General features: G+C 43.8%; 1 protein-coding gene across 2 annotated transcripts; it reads right to left on the minus strand.

Annotated features, from left to right (window-relative positions):
* Positions 1 to 1211: 1211 nt before the first annotated feature.
* Positions 1212 to 19412, minus strand: RSPH9 (radial spoke head component 9). Of its 2 annotated transcripts, none has more exons than XM_085055144.1 (5): positions 19075 to 19407; positions 18748 to 18910; positions 17909 to 18038; positions 17240 to 17386; positions 1212 to 1470 (listed from the first exon to the last, which is right to left on the minus strand). In XM_085055144.1, the coding sequence occupies exons 1-5, from the start codon at positions 19299 to 19301 to the stop codon at positions 1310 to 1312; spliced, it is 828 nt and encodes a 275-aa protein (XP_084911270.1). In that variant the 5' UTR covers positions 19302 to 19407; the 3' UTR covers positions 1212 to 1309. The 2 variants fall into 2 exon arrangements, with proteins under 2 accessions (XP_084911270.1, XP_084911271.1); XM_085055145.1 differs by lacking the exon at positions 1212 to 1470 and adding an exon at positions 1480 to 2453 and having other exon boundaries at positions 19075 to 19412.
* Between the last annotated feature and the right edge of the window lie 2822 nt (positions 19413 to 22234).

Consider the following 22234-nt stretch of genomic DNA (forward strand, 5'->3'; position numbering starts at 1 on the left):
TAAAAGGTGGCACCATTTTTCTGCCTGTCTAGTACACGTATGGATGTTCCACCTACTGACCACTGCTAATTATGGGCCTGGTATGAAAGGCTCATTAAATTTATCATGGTCATTATTGTTTTGGCTCCATTTCTTTGGTATTTATCTGGGGGCTACAAATCAATACAGAATTTTTATGTACTACTATGCCACTTAACCTTGTATTGCTTTTATCAGAATCATCTGCTAATACCTATCAGTATGGACAGGAACAAAAGGTAAAGATAAACCTGTATTATCCAAGAAATCAAAATAGATTTAAATGGTTCTTTTTAGCCTTATTTTGTGAAATGAAAGCCTTAGATTCAGCCCCTTGAGCTGGCCAAGACCTTTTGCTTTGGGAGACAGAGCCAAGACTTCGTTAACTATACTGAGATAAAATCTCTGGCTGACTATCTCTGTTTTATAAAGCTTTGAAAGCTACAGCCCTTCAGAAAGGGAAATATTTTCTTAATTCTCATACATACAGAAGTTACTATGTCTTCTAGCCCAGGAAGCTCTACTCAGTGAGCTTTGCTAATGGAAAAGTCACTGGATTAAACCACTATCTTGACATGAACCTAAATAAGCACGTTTTTCAAGACCAGATGATGCCCACAGCTATTTTTTTCCCTACAATTTAGTGACATGAGGTGGAAAAACCCCTCTAATTGTGGTGAAATCTAGCATCTGAAAAGCAAAATACTCTCTTCAATATGCCTTTCTAGAGTTCAGGGTTTAGTACAGATCTCTTACAGTATACAACAGCTTTCTACTTTGATTCCAACTCTGCTTTTGTCATTCATGGGTGACAGCAGGTACTGATTCATGTCTCCAAATTAGTTCTTGTGTAAGCAAGGTGCTTTTGTAATCAGACAGATGGCCTAGGTTTGATTTCTGATACAGAGCTTGCCTGTCAGGGAAGAAAATGCCATTTGTTACTATCTAAAGGATCTGCAGTGACACATTACAGGGAGAGCTTGGTGTTAATAATGCCAAGGTTGTGTTCCATCCCCATATGGGCCATTCACTTAAGAACTAGACTCAGTGGTCCTCGTGGGTCCTTTCCAATTCAGAATATTCTATGATTCTCTGAATTCAATCTGGAGTTGAGGGAGGATTGTATACAATGAAGTCCTAGGAAAAGAATCAGGGCCAGAGTCCAGGCACAAAAGAATTCTGCTCAAAGTGCAGAGGTTTCACATTTTTATTAGAACAAGCAGTAAACAAAAAGCTACATATAAAATCTAAATCTTTTCTAGTTCTTGAGTCCTTGTCCCAGACAGAAGAGTCACAGCATGAAGGGCAGATCAAGGTTCTTCTCACCAGTGCCAAAGTAGACATAGCCGAATTGCTTGGTCATTGGGACGTGGTAGAATGTCAGTCCCAGCCACAGCAGGCTCCGCAGCACCACCACAGTGCCTCCCTTCTCCAGCTGGATACTCCAGGAGCCTGTGCAAGAAGATGTGCAAGTGAATCACTGGAAAAGAGAAAGAGGCAGCATTCCTGCAGCAACGTGTCCTAAGCTGAGAGAAGGGCTGCCATGGGCTCTGCCTGACCAGTTTACACTGTGCAAGGCTGCACTGGAGTTTGTGACACCTGAAAAGAGGGAATTCGGGGAGAACATAAACCTCAATGCCCTTTTTTCCTTTTGTCAGTTCAGCACTGCAGGCTGCCCTAGTTTCCAGATGTCTGTGTCTGGGTTCACATAGTAGCATGTTCCCATGGCTATGGTGGTAATGTCACATGCGTCACAGGAAGGGACCCTCGAGCTCCAGACTTGCACAGTTGATCCCCAGGAGAGGCTGCAGCTATTCTTGGCTGCTTCTGAGTGGGCAGCAGTTACTCCAACAAGCTCTGCCACCTACTTGGTGTGGCTTATGGCTATGCAGAGCCAAGATGAGCTATAGCAATCCTGCATAGGTACAAAATTTGTCCTTAAAATAAACTTCTAACATTAGTAGTGGGAAGAGGAAGAAGGTGCTTTCCTCCTTCAGGGAAGACTGGTTTGTATGATGCAGCAACTGGAAAAAAATGAGAAAATGAAAAGTAGGGTATTTCCTATCTGAGAAATTTATGGAAAAGGCTAATTCTTTTCAGTCTTTCTTGGCTCCACCATTGAAGAGAATGTGCGTGGTAGGGGCAAAGGGATTAGTTTCCACATTAATTTTGCTTTGGCTCCGCAGAGGAGCTTCAGAGCCAGTGTGAAAACGCAGTTTCTTCTGGATGCAAGGAGCTCAGAGCCACTGAGTATTTATTTTGCATCTGACACGACAGCTTGGGAACTGTGCCAGAGGGAGGCGGCTGAAGCATCAGCTTGGATTCAATGCCGGAGGGCAAGGAGCTGCCAGGAGAAGAAAATATGAGCTTCAGCACCAAATCAGTAATGCCTAGAGGCTACAATGTGGGGAAGAAGGTTCCTGCTGAATCTCCATCTAAAAGAAAAAGGAGCAGGCCCAAATTAAAAAAAAAAAAATGCAGTTGGAACTGTCAGGCTACCACTGGCCTAGAGTCAAGCTATCAGCCTATCTGCATCCAAAGCCAAAATCTGCCAATTCCAGAGTAAGCAGAAAGCCCATAATGTGCTGGACCATTTAGGCCGTATTCATCTTTGTAGATAATTTTAGGCTCATTAATTTTAGGCTCATCAATTTATGCTATGATTCATGCTTACTCATGTCATGGTTAGCCTGGGGAAGGGCTTCTGTGATTGCTGTCAGCTGCCAGTTCTCCCCCTCCCACTCACTTGTGACTCTTGGCCAATTTTAGTCACATCCGACAAAGGGCTGAAGGGCTTTAACACTGCAGGTTCGTACAGCAGGTCACCCCGGGATGTGGCCCAAGGGTTGACTGCAGCTCCTGGAGCTTTGGTCTGCCAGCACCTGCAAGGAAGCACAGGCTGTAGGCCTGCCTGGCAGCCACAAGGCAGCAGCTAGCTGGGCAATCCATCTTTGTGTAGCTTTGGGCTCTCGTGTGCTCCCTCACAGTACATGTTGTCTTGTGCAGTTCCTGACAAACTACAGTAGTTGAGGGAAGAAGGAAAGTTGAGGGAAAACATCTATGTGGTGGCTGCAGAATCAGAAAGGAACAGTACAGTTCAAAACCCTGTAAAAGCAGGTCGTGTGAGTTGTGCTGCTCACCTTTTACTTTTACCTAACTCTTCACTGTATTTCTGTACTTTTCAAAAGTTTCTTGGATACCTTTGTTTCCTCTGTCAAGTCCTGTGTCATCTCTGATTTGTTACCTTTAAAAGTACCCTCTTCAGTCATGTGCAAATGTGGAACTCAGCAGCAAGAATACCTACCTCCTTTCTGACAGACTGACTCGAGTTGCTGGACAGAAGTGAAAAAGAAACATTCACAGTCTTTTGATTTGGGAGATCTCTGCTTTGGAGGACTTACTTCTGACTCACTCTCCTCCACATTTCCACTAAAGACAAACAACTGGGGTTGCCATAAAGCAGAGCACTCCTTAATATGGAACGGTCAATACAGGTGGGTGTGCCATCTTTTCACCTTCCTTGCACTGTGACATGCTTTACACAAGTCTTAGATAAAACATGAGCTAATGTCTTCACAAGCAGTGGCTTCACATACAAGGCAACCCCAGTCTCCCATTCAGTCTCTCAAGTGCTGCTCATATGGACACAAACTGGACCCGATCTTTTTCATACCTGGAGTAAAAACACCTATTATGGTTCAGCCACTGGGAACACAAATACAGACTGAGGGGGTCTCTTACAAAACATGCATGTTCTTAAGAACCTTCTCCACTTGGACAGTATGGAAACCCAGATGAGGAACATTTCACCAAAAGGCAGATCATCAGTGACTGAAGCTCTACAGCCATCTGCTGTCAAAGGACAAGCTTTCAGTTTCTTGAACTTTGTCTCTGCAAGTTTTCAGCATTCAGCAAGTGGCAGTAGCATGACTATGCATAGAAGTGTTGAGCAGCAACTAGCAAGCAAATAAGTCTGAATGTAATAATGACCGATAACTTTCTCAATTTCTCCTTTGAATGACTGCTCCAAGTGCATGGTTCTTCAGCTTGAATTTGCAGAAATGAACTACAAGTCCTTCCTCCAAATACTGGTGGTTCTTGCTGCAGCTTTACACACTGGTTTGTGGGGAAGGGGATGATGACACACCGTAAACTTTTGGAAAGTTTCTCTCACAAAAAGATAATGCAATGAGGAATTCTCATTGTCTTTGATTTAGGACCAGTTCTCTGCAAAGCAAGTCTGTCAAGATTAGGACTGTGCCCTGCCTTGCTGGCTGGTGAAAACTTTTAGGGATTATCTAATTTGGTAATGCCTTTCAACACACTGGAAGCATCTAACAACCTAGGTACATGTGATAGCTTGTTTATATATCTTCACCTACACAGATGAACCCTCTGCCCCAGATAGTTTACACAGAACAAAAAGAAATGCCTGGAGCATGACAAGTGGGAAGGTAAGAGGGAAAGCAGGGATTTTAATACTCTTAGGAGCTATATCTGGATTCAGATGGCTTTTTGTTGGACAAATTCACAGAGGAGGTAGTGTAAATCGAGTTCAACATCATTAAATCCCCGTATCTGTGCTCTGGAGCAGTAAAGTACAGGGATCCATGATCTCAGAACATTTACTCAGTGACACACAGGCTTATCAATCTCAGGAGACTATTCATCAGCAGTTAACTGTGCTGATCAAAGGAACTTCCATGCACCTTCACACCTGGCAGAAATGGGCAGATATAATCGAAGATGGCTCCATTCACTTTCATGCTACATCACTGTGATGTGCAGCTTCTACATTTCCCTACTGTCTGTCCAAGATGCAAACCCTCAAAGGACTCAAATTTGTCATTTCATAAATGTGAGACCTTTGGGGAATATTTTTTTATACTTTCCAGTTCTTCTCTGACCCTTCATTGTGCATGTAGTGCTACACAAATACGGACAGTAGAATTTTGCTGATGCTGCATCAGCCTTCCTGTGAAATGGGGGCCTGAACAAAAACAAGCAGGTTACGTAAGGGCAACCCCATCTGGACCAGCACAACTTAGGCTGAGAACAGGAAAAAATTACAAGAAGCTATCTGGAACCGTAATGTCATTTTCACTGGCATCCTGTTTTCAGCCACAATGATGTTTAATCCTAGAGCTGCTCTTTATTCTGCAGAGCCAAAGAGTAGCAGCAGTGCCACCTTCCACCTTTTACTAACTGGATCACTGTGGACATTTTTCTAACCTAGTCATCAGAGGTGATTTATTCAATATACTTTTCCAGACCAGACTTCTGCAACACACAAAATCCATTCAGAAACTGCATTTGATACACAATGCTAGTGTATCTTAGAAGAGATTGCATTAAAGTTCTGGAACCTATATGGGTTCTTTGGACATTTTCATTAAGGGAAGAAATTAGAACCTGTTATCTCAGTACTTTTTTCCCCCATACCTCACCACATCAGCAGTATTTGCGGAATTGTGCATAAAACAAAATTTGAACTTATAAGACATGGAGAAAGTTGTTCTCTTGGAAAGAAACAAGACAATTGTATTCCATCACAGCTCAAATCTCACAATATTCAAACAAGATGCTCTTTTAGACCCACCTTTCTTGTAGGAGTTTGAAATATTGATGTCATAAATCACTCTAAAAGTACTTTCATCAGTAACTAATGAACAGTATGCAATAATAAAATGAATATGCCACCTTCCACAAAAGAAAGTCTTAGAAATGAATTTAATAATACAATATAAAAAGGAATGAGAACTATGAAAACCAAATACTTCTTTCATCCTTTTTTTTTCTTTTGCTTTCTTGTTTTTTTAACTTCCCTACTATTACAGCTGGTTCTTGGGGTAAACCATTGCATTGGTAGCTGTAGGTCTGTATTAACTATAAAAATGTAGAAGTGGGCTGCTGGGTCCAAATCCTTTCTGTCACTGGCTGAGGATATGCCATGGCAGTCCCTGTGTCAGACAATATGTCTCTTACTGAGAGACTGAGAAGCTCAAAGCATTGGTCTGTAAGGTACATCAAGATTCCTAGATAACAATTGTCAAGAAAAAGAAATTTAAAAGCATTATTATTTGCATTGGAGGGAATTCAACTAGAACTAGAAGACAGCAAGTAAAGGCTGGATTTCCTGAAGTACTGATTTTAACTTGCATCTCTGTGAGTGCTGTCTCTAAATCAGGCAGCAGAGTTAACTTCACTCACCATGTAAAGCTTGCTGAGGTGCAGGGAACTGGTCATTGTTCTCACACTAGAGATTCCTACCAGTAACACTGCTCTGGTGAGGTTCCCAATCTTCAAAATACATTTTTTTAAAAGAGCAGGTTAGTATTTAAGCTGCACCCAGCAAACTTAAGAAAGCCAAGCACTGTCTGTGCTGAAACTATTGCTGTTCCTGCTCCAGAAGGGAAGGGAGGGAGCTGCTGTGTGGGAGGAAAGAGCATGGGAAAAGTATCCGCTGGATGAAGATCTGGAGCTTCCTATTCCCTCTTTGGATCAGGCTGCAGCCTCCACCCCTCCAAACACAGGCAGGAATTCTGAGGAGTTCCTTACATCTTTCCCAAACAAGAAAGTGCTTTGAAGATCCTGATGCTCACCCAGTGTTAAACCACTGCCTTTTTTATGGCCCTTCAACAGCTGCCAGAACACCAGGGCTGAATTTCAAACGTCAACCTCCTTCTCAGCTTCTTCTTCCTTTCCAGTCGCCAGTAGAAATCCCTGTCTCATCCCCCATGTCTGCCTCAGCTATGGGCTGAATCTTGTAATCCACAGAAGCAATAGGGTGCGTGAGACATGAGCTTTTAAACAAAACCCTTTTAAGAGGGCTGTTTGCAGAAGAACTTTCCTGCTCTAACTGGTCCACTTTCAGTATGACCTCTCATAGCACTGCTGCTTTGGAGGTGATTCAGCAATGCCTCATTTCAGTGCAAGCTTGAGAAGAAGCAGCTTTAAGAGCTAGACAGCCTGATAGAGAGGCTCCATGTCGCAAAAGCTCACAGAGGGTCATAAAAGTGACATTATCAATTCCTCTTCAAAGGAGGAAATGTCTCAAGGGAAAAGCAGCTACAGCGTGGTTGCACTTACCATTAACACAATATGCTGCCACAAGAGCAGATTACAACATATATTGCTGCAGTGAGTCCTGAGTGAGCATCAAGTATGGAGTTACAGGACAAATAATAACACTGAGAGAGGAGCAACATAACCATTTCTCTCTGCAAAAGCACCACTGCTTGGCTGCGTGACCCCAAGCACTTAGAGCTGACAAAGCCTCACTATACCCATGGGATTTAGCTTCCATTTCCCTCCAGCAGAAAATCCTGCACTGGGAAGAGCTTCCTACTTCTAATTTGCTGTCTGTAGGGAACAAAGACAAATTGCAAACCAGAGCAGCTGTAAGGAAAGGTCACCGTGCTTTGGCTCTCAATAAATTGTGCCACACGGACATTTCACGCACAGCCTACCAGCCATAAGGACACATCCAAACACTCCTATGTGGGGCCCAAACTCCTTCGTGCCACTTACTGGCTGCAAACTAAATCTCTTCCATTTGCTTGACACACCACCTGCACCCCATATGTTAACACTGCTGTCAATATTTCCAATTCCCCGTATAACTATTTAATAATAATTAAATAAAAACACAGACTGGTTGCAGGTTCAGTACTATTTTTAAAAGCCTCCAGAGCCAGGAAAGCACAGCTTACAGTCAGATGCTGCCAAGTGGCTCTTGCATGGTCCTAATGCCTGCCATGTCCTTGACACACAAATACCACCATGCCCAAACCTCAAAGTAAAATGATCATACTTTAGAGGCTTTTCCTTCCATTATCCTCTCCCACTGGGAATGGCTCTGCAGTAGAAATTATTTCAACAGCCCCAGACCTTTCATTTACACATGAAGAACCTGTTTCCTTCTGACAAGGAAGACTCAGGGATTGCAGTGCTGTCCAAGATGTCCAGTATTCAGGTACCTCCAAGTAAAAATGAAATTCAGGCCATACTTAGACATCTGACAACAGTGCTGCTTAATCCAATTGAAGCAGCATCTGCCCTCAAACCCTTATTCCCGCCCTCATCATTCTTCCATCATAAAGACCATAAAAATGTTTATTTACTGCTCAGTGAGTCAGGTCGGGGAAATGATCTGGCTGAAAAATACACTAGACAGAAATAACATTATTTTTCCAGCTGGAATATGACTGCACAGCCAGCAGTGCCAACACAAAAGAAGGGACAATACACAAATACAAATGAGTAGCAGAGGATGGGAAGGACTGAAAAAGCTAGCACTGAAGTAATACACACCAAATTAGAGCCTTCCTTATAGCTCTGTTAGTTTGCCCTTTAGTCCTAAAGCCACCTGATAAAACAAAACAAAAGATCATAATTAAGAAAAAGATGCAGCCTGTGCAGAAAGCATCAGAATAAAGACTTGGAATAGGGCTGTGCACTAGAGAAAACAGCAAGACAATAAGCAATCAAAACTTACAAGGAGTAGGAAAAACTGATTAAAATCCATGCTATTTGTATTCTGATAACTACAATACTGATCATTGTATTTTGGGTTTTCTGTAGCAAATTTAGAAATCTCTCAGAGTGGCAAATCACCTCCTTCCAAAGCACAAGTTTATGCTAGATCTCATCACACTCCATATTTCTTGTTCAGCTGGTCGCTGTGGAAACGTTTTAGGAGCGTGCCAGGAGTCACGTAGCATCTACCTGGGGAGCCCCTGCATTAATCCGTCACCTTCGTGGGCTTCTCTGAGCCCATTGGTTGGTAGGAAGAAAAAGGAGTCTCTCGCCCCTCCCTGCTCTGAATGAAAGACGCTTCCTCTAAATCTTGCTACAGGATTTCAGGCTCAATTCAGCTTCTTTGGGGCTTTTGTCACCAAACAAATGTGATGTCTTTGAAAGAAAGATTAACAGTTTGATGAAAGGATGCAATGGGGAGCTTTGTTCTAGCCTGCTTCCCCTAGAGCTTTTGGTCACTGTCACTTTCTTACCCACGGGAGAATATCTGTCTGACTCTCAGAGGAGATTATGGCCACCTTGTAAGATTTTTCCTCTCCTGGTAACAAAGCACTGGCCACTTTGAGGAGGTGATAATGATGAACAGGGGCTGGATTAGGGGCAAAGAACCTCACATTGATCTCTGAATTCTGAGAAAACACAAAGGAGTCGATGCCGGGATTCAAAACTCACCAAATGCTCAGAGCACATCCAATTTGCTCTCCTGCAGGAGGGGCAAGGCCACAAGCTCTGACAGTCCCCCAGTTGTACTTCTTACCTCATCATGAAATTAGCAAGGCTAGTTAAAAGGGTTTGGGATGAGGAACAGATGGCACGGATTATAAACTGTTGATGTTTTTGTACTAAACTAGATACGAATTCTGGACCAAATTACCCGAAGAGTTTACCAGTTTCTGAGAATACTGTCACAGTGAGCATATCCACACAGCACACTGCAGTGTTGATATTCAAGCTAATTCTGAACACTAAAGATGGCTAAGGATCTTTTAATGCCTGCGATGGCCTAGCTATTCCACTCAGTGTAACTGCTGTACAAATACATCTGTAGGTGAATTGTCCCTTGTCCTTTTCCCTTTACACCCTGCCACACAGCCCTTCAGCATGCAGAATTTCAATCCATATGATATTTGTGTACAGTAAAACAAGATAATGCCAAATGGCTTCCTCTCTTCAAAATCTCTGTGGCCAAAGGGGCAGCAAAAAGCAAAGCAAAGCTATATGCAGGGCTGGCACCAATGTCAACAACTGCACAGGCAGGAGCTGCCACTCACTGGAGCCCCTTCAGAAATAGATCACTCCTAGCAAAAGCTGACCTTGTTCTGACTTCAGTGAGACACAAACTGTCCTAGGATTTCCCCCACAAATAATTTTTCATCATTCTCTAGAGAAAAAGGGGGGCCACGGCTGACTGATGTGGTGATAAATGTGCAGTTTCTGGTTCTATAAGGCTTTACCAGTATTCCCCATCATTTTAGCAAGAAGTTCATCTCCTTTTTATATCCAAGGAACTAGGAGCTGATATGGAGACAGGTTCAGTCTTAATTTCTTTCACGGAGGAGAAAAAACCCTCTAAATACAATCCCTGGAAAGCTGCTACGAAGACTCTGCTTCTGAACTCATTCTTTCCCTACAGCAGTCAGGAAGGTGAAGGACTCCACCACAGCTCTCAGCTGATAGGTAGCCCTGTTCCAGTATAAACTCATCCAAGGTCTGACTAAACAAGACCCTGAGGTGATACAGACCTAGGATCCGAAAGCAGTGAATGCATCGCTTTATTACCCATAGGCACAAAGCCCAAGTCAAACAGGCTCCTTTCCAGTAATCAAGGCAGACCATGATCAGCCAGTCAAAAGCTCTAATACTAGCTGGCCCAGGAGTCCTCCTGCTGTGCTGCCACGTGAGAGGTTCCAGTCTGATCTTGAACTCCTGAGCTGGCAGCACCCAGCTTGTAAGAGGGACAGCATCGTCTTGCTCCCAGGCAACTTTCTTGAGTCACTGCAGGAATGGCCTTGACAGCCTCTACACATCACTAGCAAAAATGAAGAGTGACCCTACTTTTGAAGAATGTCGGGGACATGCTTATAAATTGTGCATGTCCATTTGCATGCATGTGATCTCTAAGGATGCAGAAAAAGCTATTGAAAAGCCTAGTGAGCATTCCAGAAATTGCCTAAGCTTCAAAGGGAGAGAGTATCTTCTCTGTACCTACAGTTCAGGAGGCCAGTATGCCACACAGAGTCTGGAAACTCAGGTCATACTTTTTCCTCTATTTGATGCTGCTCTTGGTGCTTTTCTTTCTCATTTTACTTTTCTGTGGTTTCCTTTTCTGTGCTCTGCACTGACAATGCTGGCACCATAGTGCGCCCTGCTGGAAGGAAGTAGCTAGAGCCATCCTGGAATTATTTCTAGGGATGGCCGACTTCAGTTTTAAACAGAGAAATTCAGGTACCAATGCTTATACTAACAACCCACTGGGCCAGCAACTGGGTTCGATTTTCAAATCAGAAATCCTACTGTTCTGATGCACACTCATCTGATTTCTCCCTTCTTTAACACTGTGTTTGTTTGTCAAAACTACTTGTATTAACATCAGGTAAATCCACAGCATTCTGTAGCACAGTTTCACACAAGCCTACGGATCACATCTCCTCACGAGGAATGAGAATAGCTGTGAGCCATGCTAGGTATTTCAGTCTACATTTGGCTACTTCTTCTTACCCTTGCAAACATGAAGCACTGCCCTCTCATTTATTATGAACCTTTTAGTTTGGATTTCAGTGAGACAGCTTGAAAAGCCTTGTCCCCGTGTGGCTCTTGGCAGGCTAAGGAGTAAAGTGCTCTTGCTCTCCGCTTTCACAGGGCTAGGGAGGTGCTGCTTATTGTTAAGCAATGAAAGGGGAGGGCTCAGGTCACATCTGTGAAATGTTAGTGGAGAAGGGAGGCTGGGTGAAAGTAGGTGGCCAGCACAGCATAGCACTTCGCTGGATTTTGCAAGGCCACTGGGGAGATAGGCAGCCATTTGTCTTAGAGCCCTGATAACGGGCCCTTGCCTCTGCTGGCTGGCTGGGGGCTGTAAATACCTCTGCAGACACAGACTCTTCAAATGGCTGGAGACCGAGGCTGATAGGGGATTAATCGCCTTGAAGGGAGGGGGGAGGGGGATCGAAAGCGAGTTAATTAGCTGTGTTAATGTATGGAGATAAAGCAGGGTCGTGCCTTCTGGCCTTCTTCCTTCCTGCACCCTGACTTTTGGGACAGCCGTGATGGGGCTACCAAAATGGCCCTTGAGAGCAGCCACAGAAACCATCTCCCACTTAGAAATGCAACCCCTCCATCTTCAAGGACCCATTAGGCACCAGCTTTTGCTAAACCGATAAAGACTGTGCTAATGAACCTTAGATGACAGGAGGTTAGTGTTCTAACCGCGGCTACTGTTCAGCAAGCTTACAGAAAAGCCAGTGCTCATAGTTTTCAGCCAAAAAAATGGCCACAAATCCCTTTGTCTGTAATGCTGTGTAAAGAATGCTCCCAAACCACTGCACTTTCAGATGAAGAAACAAAGCAAGAATCCAAGTGGCTATCATTTCCTCCGCAGTCAAATGGTAAAGGAGCTGAAATGGTCTTCTGTCTAGGCACTTCTCCCCTACCTTCATCTTGAAACAGCAAGTAGACAGGACTCACTGATTCACCCTGCCACTGTATACCCTTTTAGAATGATGCTATAAAATCTCTGCCAGCAATAAAGATCCACAGTGGACAGCAGTAAGCCAGGAATCTCCTTGTGCCTCTTTTGAGCTCTCATGTATCATAGTTCAGAAAGCAAAGCTAGCTGAAATGAGCTGACTTGCACTTAGAGTCACTGTCTCAGGAACCCACTGTCACCTTTGTATTACTGTCACTGACAATGAAGAAGTCCAAGCTGAACACCACCCTCCACAGCTGTCATCAAGTTTATGGCCAGGCATACCAGGAATCTGGACTCCTACACACCACTGCCCATTAAACTGAAGTCAGTTACACATGTCTGGGACTATCAACTTGTATTTGCATTTGACTGAAACACAATTCCCAGGAAGACATTCCGCATTATGTTAAGATACCAAGAGACAGCAGGCTCATCCATTATCCTTTCTAACTGTTAATCATTTCACTGTTACAAATTGTATCTAACTGTTCATTTTAGTTCTGGCTATAATTTTTAGCTGTTGATTCCCATTATGCCTTTCTCTGCTATAATAAATAGATCTTTGGTACCTAATACTTTAACTCCACGGAGTATTTACACAGTGTAATACAGCCATTCTCATGGGCTTTTCCTCAAGATAAACAGATTGAGCTGTTTATGTCTCTCACCAGCCCTTGAATAATTTTGTGACTCTTCTGCAACTCTCCTGTTTTGCAACATGCAGTGATCCAGTTATGGTTCCACTAACAGTATATGCAAAAGTAAAGTCACCGCCCTGTTTCCTATTTGCTACACCCTTGTTTATGTATCTGCAGATCAAGTTACCCTTTTAATTCTCAGGATCAGCCTGGGAGCTGGTGTTCAATGGGTTGTGCCTGGATTTCTTTTCAGAGCCACAGCTTCTGGAATACAATTCTCAAAGTCTGACTTACAGTCCTTACTTTCCTTATGTGACTTTGCAGGTAGATCAAATGTACTATATTTAAGTAAGCCCAGTTTTCCAGATCTCTGTATCCATCCTGCCCTTGCCATTAATTGGCACTCCACCAACCATTTACTTTTAGATAATTTACAAATAAGTTGAAGAATATCAATATTGGCACTGGTCCCTTTCTGACCTCTTCCAGAAATACACCCATCCAGTGAATTCTGAATCACAACTGCTAAGGAAGATTAAATTTAGGGGAATAATTCTGCAATGCCAGGATTTATTAAAGATTATTATGCCACAAGTCTCCTGAGATAGTGATTTCAGAAGGAACTTATCTGACTCTGCCATTTTAATGTTTTTGACCCATAGTAAATGTTGCTTAACTCTACCCTCCCTTAGCAAACACTCTGAAAAATGTCTGAAACAGTATTTTATTGTCTTTTCTTGATGCAAGTTCATATTCTTTAAAAAAACAAAAAAAACTGAGCTCTTCTGCCCTTCCACATGCTTATCAGCCTTTTTACCATCACCATTTAGTGACAGTTGCCAGTACCTTTACTATGCTTTCTTTTCTTCTCAATATAGTTTTAAAAAATCTGCCTCACCGTTGTCATGGACTACTCCAGTTATTCTGGCTCCCTTTGTCATTCTCTATTCATTATAAATTCCAATTTATATCAATCATTAATCATACCAAACCTTCTGCATTCCCTTTTTTATGTCTTTTTAAGTTCTAATTTCTACTCTTAATCTACAAGTGAACTGTGGTAGGTTTTCAGCCAAAGGCAGTTACTTGCTGACTGGGGGTCATGACTTTTGAAGAAAGTCTTCTCATACAAATCCTATTTCCACTCATATCTTTTTCTATCTAGACATACCTCCCCACCTACATCAGTTTTTAGCAGTGTTCTGGTGGTGTCCCTAATCTCCATATCAAAGTGATCGGAGTCAGTAATCTGTAACAAACCCTCATAGTCAAGTTATTGCTTTTCTGAACTGTATGTATGGCACTTTCTGTAGTTTGAAAGTGCCAAAGAACGGAATTCTTCATTCCTTGTCTCACTTCCTTTCAGGCTTTCAATTCTACACGAGTACCTTAGGCTTTCACTCATTCCCTTTCTTTATCATTGCAGAATGGAGCACAGTCTCATCTCATACCAAGGTCACAGTAAAATCTACCTTCCCCCTCCATTTTCACATCCCCCATCATTATCAATGACTGAAAAATGTCTATTCTTTCATATCTCCACAACATTAAGTCATCAAGTGAAAATGCTGTAGGAATGCTAGGAATTATTGCTATTTGCTTTGCCATTCCATTATCTACAAGGAGATGTAAAACTGCCACAGCCCTAGTTCCTGAAATACTATGTCCAGGGTTCCAAACTCCATGCACCAGAAAGGACAACACTGGCAACATGCCAGCAGCTGAAAGGCCACATCTAATTGTGCACAAAGTTGAACAGATTGTCTGCTTAGACTGGAGCAAACAAGCTTATCTTTAATGCAGACATATGGCCAGCAAAACCTACAGATCCCAGCATGCAACATTCTGGCCAGCTGGCCATTTGGATCAGGGTGAAGCATTACATGATCTGATACTGTGGTGACACAAGATCAGTATCCATGTTCATGCTGTCGAGACAAGGTTCTCATTTCCCACTTTTCTCTAGAATAGTTTTTAAAAATGCAAGTTTTTTTTTTAAAAAAAAAGCTAAGTCAAACAGTCACTTGTCTGTGGGAGCTGAGACACCAAGAAAAAACAGACAGACTCACAGGATGATTAAAAGAGGAGCAGCAACATATTCTCAACTCTTAAAGTGCACAGATAACCTAATAGATAGACACACAGACAGAATCTGGAACCTGCAAACACCACACATATCACTGGTAAAGATAAGAATGGCAGACAGTTTTGTTACAAAACTCCAGGTTTTCCAATTTTGCACTAAACTCTGCTTTTATCATTGTTGCCTTTATTCAACCCAGTTTTAACTTCCTTTCTTCCCACCTCTCAGCTGTCATATAAAGTGTTCTCTCTGCCTCCAACTTTCCATTCTGTAAGACACCTCTGCTCTCCTATAATGACACACCATATATCTTATGACAGTAACCCCCTTGACAGCCATCACAGATGCTAAGTCTCCAATTAATAGAGAAAACTATTCCAACAGAGTTGTTACTTTTAGACAGGTTAAACTCAGCCCTTAATCTCTCAGTTCTGTTCTTTAGGTCTTTTAAAATGCTATGGGAATTTAGCCAATGCACGCTGGGAGCATCACTCCAATGTCACTTACCCCCAGGTCACTTCTTATGTATTTGTTGAGAAAAAAGACAATTCTAGCTTCAGTCACAATTCCAGAAGCAATAAATTTTAGAATTCCTACTTCTGCTCTGACAATAACTGTTCAAGACAGGATCTAACCAGGAAAGGCAAGAAAAACTTCAGGTCAAAACCTCATCCCTGAATTCAGGACAGAGCAGGCAGAGCTGCACAGGCACCATGAAGAATCTTCTCTTCCATAAAGAAGCACTCAGCTGCACTTTAGCTCAGGTAGTCTTTGAGAGGTAACATTTTAAAGAAAACTGAGATCTACACTAACAGCACATCCATTCTCCCAGGAAGGGGGCAGAGGTTCCTGCCTACACAGACATCAGGCTGCCACAGGAAGACAATCACGACAGGGTCACAGTTGAGCCCCACTTTCTATCTGCCACGGGGTAAAATACAGCTACAAGTCAAATTTGATTTGAACACTTTAATGAAACTGTCATCTTCATGTCTAACACATGGTGTGTCTCCCTACCATGAGAGAGGGAGGAAAAAAGAGTGGGGAGTAGGGGGCAGGCAAACAGTAGCAGCAACCAGAACTACCATACAAAACTGTAGCTAGAATTTTCTTAGGAGGTAACTAGGATCTAATCCCTCTTGCAATACTGCTTTGAGTCAAAAGAGCCACCTCAATGAGTGTATGTAAAATGTGCAGTCTCTCCAGACTACACCTCTGGAAAACAACTGCATCAAGGACACTCCCAGTAAATTGGAGAATGGTTTAGATTTTAGCAGTTTATGCTCTGTCAAAAATGTTCAGAATTCAGGCAGGAGCTCACATTCTCAGTTCTTTTTTTGCCAAAGGGAAGATTGGGAGGAGCGGGTAAGAAGAGAGAGGAAGGGAGGGGGAGAGAGTCTGAAAAGCTGTTTTCAAGACTGGCAATTCACTGTCTGTCCACTCAATTCCATCTGGCACAGGTCACCTAGAATCCGATCCTACTACTCCAGGACAGGAATAAAATAATAAATCTAAATTCTAATTGTTTCCCTAGAATCTTTGTACACAGAGGACGTGAAAACACTTGATCCAATCCAAAAAAATGCAGCAAATCAGCAAAAAGCAGATAGAAACACTATAACAAGCCACTCCCATTCCTTTAGAGAAATACCCTGCCAGAGGGATCCCTGAAAGAGACTTTAAATATATTTGCAATTGTCCAGCAGAACAGCAGAGATGTAAGCTGAAGATACAATCCAGTATGCCTATTTTTTTCTCCTTTCATGGTGTAAATCCCATCAAAGTACAGACTATTCCAACAGAGTTTATCAAAGGAACATTTGAATTCAGCCTCTCTGAGTTATCACCTTGGTGTTAATGAGAGCCCATTTAGATAAAGAAGAGCAATACTGGGTGGGATAAGAGGTGTGAAATACTTCAAACCACATAAAATCCCTCTATCAGTGGTGGAGTTATCTCTCCCAATAGGGTCACCAGTTGTCACAGGCTTTACAGAAGTCAGGAGGGAGTATGGCACTGAGGCAGAGTGTGGTCAAGACTGTTGTGAGGATGCGACAGCCTTGATACACTTACATCTTTCTACTGTAAGCATTTAGAATTGCATAAACCAGGAAATAACTACAATATTTAGTAAAGGATAAAGTTCCTTTACAGATTCACGGAAGCTTCTCCCAAGCACACCGCCTCTACAGTAACCCACACCAGTCCCCTCAGTATTTTTTAGGCTGTTCAAACTGCCTTCTCTTTCACTGCATCTGTTGATTTTGCTGCCTTTACCTTTTGGGAGATCATGCTCCAGAGAATCTAGAAAGTCGGTGGATGGGTCGAGGTCAGCCTTTTCCAGCAGGGTTTTATTCTTCAGGTTAAAAGGCTTAGTGAAATGGAAATAGGAACTTAACTTTTTTGCCTCTGCCAAAGACAGACCTGCAAACAGCAATGGGTGACCATCAATATAGTGAACCAGGGAAACATTGATTATACTGTCGAGTATAACACTGTTTCTGTAATGCCCACAGCCTAGGACAGAATCACAATCTTTCTCCAGTAGACTCCACAGAAGGCCTGTCAGAAACAGGTGTCAGCACTCCCTGATGCTGTGCATTGCAGACCATTCTAACTGCAGTCTCAGATAACCTACGGGTACCAAGTTGAGGACAGCTCTCTGTGCCCATTTGGTCATATCCTATATTGACATAAACTACAGTTTATACAGACAAATGACTCAGTTTAATGACTCAGAACTATTACTGACTCTTTTCCCACCTTCCAGAGTTGAATCATGCACTTGAACATTAGTGGCACTAGATTCTCTTCTCCCTGTTCATCTTACCCAAAGGGGAAAAAAACCCCAACTGAAATCAAAATATCAGTTAGAGAAAGTCATCTGAATTTCCAGCCTTTATGATCAAAGTACAGTTGATCCTGACAGAGATAATCAGAATTTACCTTCAAAGTGTCTGTTTTCATGCACAGACCCAAGAGGAGTCTTCACAAATGCCCCCCGGGGTACAATACCAACTTCTCTGTCTATCTGTTCTATCGTAGCTATGAGGCGGGTCTCCTCCTTGATCACAGGCTTTAAAGAAAAATAGGGAAATTTTAAAGGCAGGGCTTTCCTTGTGTTCATTTCTGAAAATAAACTTGAGGCAACACAATGGACTTACCATCTTGGAGTCCAGTGGCACTAAGAGGACCACGAATCAGACATTTCTCTCATGAGATATGATAGAAAACGTGTCTAGGAGCAGACAGTTTAGACTCACCAGAAATCTAACTATCCATCTCTTCATCTGTTCTTTCCTCCCTCTTAATTCACCTGCTTATGACTTGTCTGTACATTTATAAAGAATGGTGCCTGCAGTTAACTATTAAAGCTTCAGAAACTGCAGTGAGGATCTGTACCAGTTGTGCATAATAAAGCATAAGGGATATACACTATTTCTGAAGCCTGTTGAACTCCAGGAGAAACTGAAGTAAGAGTTCAATCAAGAAGCTGTTGCTACACAATGACAGCGAAGAATTACAGATGGAGTTATGGAATATTCTGAGTTGGAAGGGAGCGACAAGGATCATCAAATCCAACTCTTCAGCAAATGGCCTGTAGAGTGATTGAACCTGCAACCGTAGTGTTATTTGCACCATCCTCTAACCAAGAGGAAACCGTGTATCTTTTTCCTGACCACAGGCTCATGGTGCTCATTACAAACGAGGAGAAGCCACCATCTGTCCAGTGTGAGGGGCACAACTGTAGCAAAGAGAGTTCAAAAGTGTTTTGCTGTATTTACCTCCTTACCACCTTCAATCAATCTTGCAGCAGCTTCTGGGTTTGTCGCAGCCAAGTCATAATCGAAAGAAGGATCCCCCTGAAAGCGGCCCTTCAGCTGCTCCGCCACTGCAAGCGTCTCCGCGGGGGCTGCTGTCAGGAGGCTCCAGTCCAAGCAGTTCAAGCTGCCAACGACAAGCACGGCTCAGGGCCGAGCCCCTTAAAGAGCAGGGCTCGAAGCGACTTCGCCAGGCCCCTCAGGGCACAGCGGGGCTCCGGCCAGCACCCCCCGCCTCCCACAGCCCCAGGCCGGCCCGGCGGGTCCCTGCGCCCGCGGCGGCCCCCGCACCTGTAGAGGCGGCTGCGGGGCGCGGCGCGGTCGGGGCCCAGCCCCTCGGCGATGTAGTAGGCGCCGCGCACGCCCTGGATGCAGCCCCAGAACCAGACCCGCTCGAAGCGATAGTCGCGCTGCAGCAGCAGCAGCGAGGTGCCCAGCGCCGCCCGCTTCTCCGGGCTGAGCCCGGCGCCGCCGCCAGCCACCATCGCCAGCGCCGCGGGCAGCCACTGCGTGTCCATCGCGTCCCCGTTGCCGGGACACCACGGCCCGCGCCGCGTCACGGCCGGGAGGCTGCGGGGCTCCCCGCGCTTCCGCCGCCGCAGCGAGGGACAGGGCAGGCCGCGCCGGCTGGGCCTGCTCGGCTATCGCTGCTCGGCTATCGCTGCTCGGCTATCCCTGCTCGACTCTCCCTGCTCGGCTCTCCCCGCCCGGCTCTCCCCGCCCGGCTATCCCCGCTCGGCTATCCCTGCCCGGCTATCCCCGCCCGGCAGCCTGAGACGCTGGCAAGCAGCAGCCCAGGGAGGATGCTGTTATGAGTGTCTGCCTGCGCCTGTGCTCCTCAGTTCCAAGAGGCCTAAATCTAAAGCCAAGTCCGAAAAGCAGGATGGCATACAGTTGCATTGCACCTTCACCGGGATATCACAAAGGGCTCCATTTTCTTCATTTCTTACATGGACAACAGGGGGAAAAAACCTTCTGAAGCTCACTGCTTACAGAGCCAGAGGAGGGCCATGAAATTGATAAGAGGACTGAAACACCTCCCATATGAAAACAGGCTGAGAAAGTTGGGACTCCAGCTTGGAGAAGGCTTCATGGAGACCCCATAGCAACCTTCCACTATCTACAGGGCAGCCAGAGAGGGACTCTACATCTGGAACCATAGTGATAGAGCAAGGAGTGATGGGTACAAACTGAAAGACAGGAAATTAAGGTTAGCTATTAGGGACGAATTCTTTACTGTGAGGGTGGTGAGACACTGGAACAGGTTGCTCAGGGCAGTTGTGGATGCCCCAACCCTGGCAGTGTTCAAAGCCAGGTTGGGGAAGACCTTGAGCAACCTGGTCTAGTGGGAGGTGTTCCTGCCCATGGTGGGGGGGTTGGGACTAGATGATCTCTAAGGTCCATTCCAATCCCTTAACATTCCATGATTCTGTGATCTTATCTAGCTCATGCACATCTATAAATAAATGGCTTATTTATAAAAAAAAGCATTTGGATTGTTCTTTGGCAGCTCATTTTGCTGAATCACATACAGACAGACATCCAGGAAACAGCTCCTGCCCTAAAAATCTTGCAGTCTGGCTTAAGAGAAAATACAATAAATTAGTAATGAGATTGTGCAGCTGCTTAGACAAATAGAATTTCTGTTTGACGTCTTCAGGAAATTTAAGCTTTTATATGTGTGTGTTATATAAATAAATATGTGCATGTACTTACATTTAAATCCAATGTAAAGTCATAAATTCTTTTTTTTTCCATCTGTTTCCTGTTCACATCTAAGGAAAACACTGATCCTGGAACCGCTGCCTGTAACAGTTGTCACCTGATTTTTTGTCAAGTGAGATGTTTAATGAGCTGTACAGCACACAGTCTGACCCATTAGCTTTACTTACCCTGCACAAAAGGTAACTCAGATTCCTGAAGGTTAACCACCTCTCTTTGACGTGAATCAGGCAGAACACACAGGAATGACCACAGACTTTTGGTCCACGCTGCCACCTACCTGTGCCTGATTTGCTCAGTGGAATAGGAATTTTCAGGATTTCACTGATTTCTCTAGAAGTGTGTGTTAATATTATATGTTAGGGCTACGATTGACCAGTAAACAGCAGAACTGCAAGCCAAACTAATTTCGCATGAGTCAGAGAGGCAACGCAAGATCCTAATGAATTTCTGCCACTGTCAACCACAGCTGGATTCAAACCAGATGCTAACAGCTGAGAGGCTCTTTAGCTTGTTATGGATCTTCTAAGCCACCAAGTCTCTAGTCTTTGCCTGTACTGACTGAAGATTATCAAAAAGAATATCTACAGCTTAAGGAAATTCTTCCTGGTTCGGTAAAGTCTGGTGGGTAACTCTGCTCTCCTTTGTCTTGACCCCAATTACTAAACACTGATAAGGATCGGGAAGTAAGTGGTTGCATTATTTAACAAATGAAAGGTCAAAAGAGCTGCTATTCAGTAAGGTCAAAGGTTACCATCACTGTTATTAAACAGTTTGAAAGCAGTTTCTCCCATTCCTTGCCATCCCAGGCTCAAACAAGGAGCTGCTCAGCAGTGGAGCAGACCGGAGGGAAGAGAGGCACCAGGCATCATTCAGCTGGCAGCTGGCTAGGTAGCATTTCTGAGACCTGCTTTGGCACAGGAAGGTGCCACAGTGCAACAGCTCCCATCAGAGGAATGAGCTTTCCTGCCTTTGCACAGAACATGCACATACCCGTGTGCCAGAGAGCTTCAGCTTCTCCCAACTTCACCTCTTAGAGCTGGCATCCTTTAGGGGAGAAATCAGTCTCAGGCTCCCTTCCACTCGTCTCAGGCAAGACAGTGAAGCTTACAGAACTGAACATCTTGAAATGCATGTAAGTTGCTGCTGTGTGCACAGTGGCTCCTGGATGCTTGCACTCTTTCATAAAACATTTGAAAACACTCTTAGTGATGTAGTGAACTTGAGCTCATCTTCCTACATGTTCTTTAATATACCTCATCTCAAAAGAAAGAAAAATAGCTCCATGTCACTTCCATTTCCTCTGGTACAGATTAAGAAGGTTGTCCTCAAAATACGCTTGCAGAACAACTGTTTCACTGTCCTGGGCATCCATTGCGCTGGCACTGATCTCAGTTTATACTGCTATCCATCATCCAGTTTTTCATGCGGTGGGGACAAATCTGCAGTTGGTTCTGATGCAGCAGAAAGTAGATAGTGGTCATTCCTCCCAGGTGTGTTGAATATAAAATCTGATTTTCCTTCACATTATCTCAAAAGTTCAGACTGTCTCTGATTTAATAAACATTGTAGCTTTGAATAACTTTCCTGCCTGTAAGTCATTACTGTTAAGGATAGTAAAAGATAGTAAACGAGACAAAAGTACAGGGTTTTTCTCAAAAGGAAGGAAAGATAGATGGCTGCATGTCAGAAGGGGAGGAGGCTGTGGATGACAAACAGCTGAACAAAC

Source organism: Lichenostomus cassidix, chromosome 3 (assembly GCF_008360975.1).
Source record: "Lichenostomus cassidix isolate B80296 chromosome 3, HeHo_3.0, whole genome shotgun sequence".
NCBI lineage: Eukaryota > Metazoa > Chordata > Aves > Passeriformes > Meliphagidae > Lichenostomus > Lichenostomus cassidix.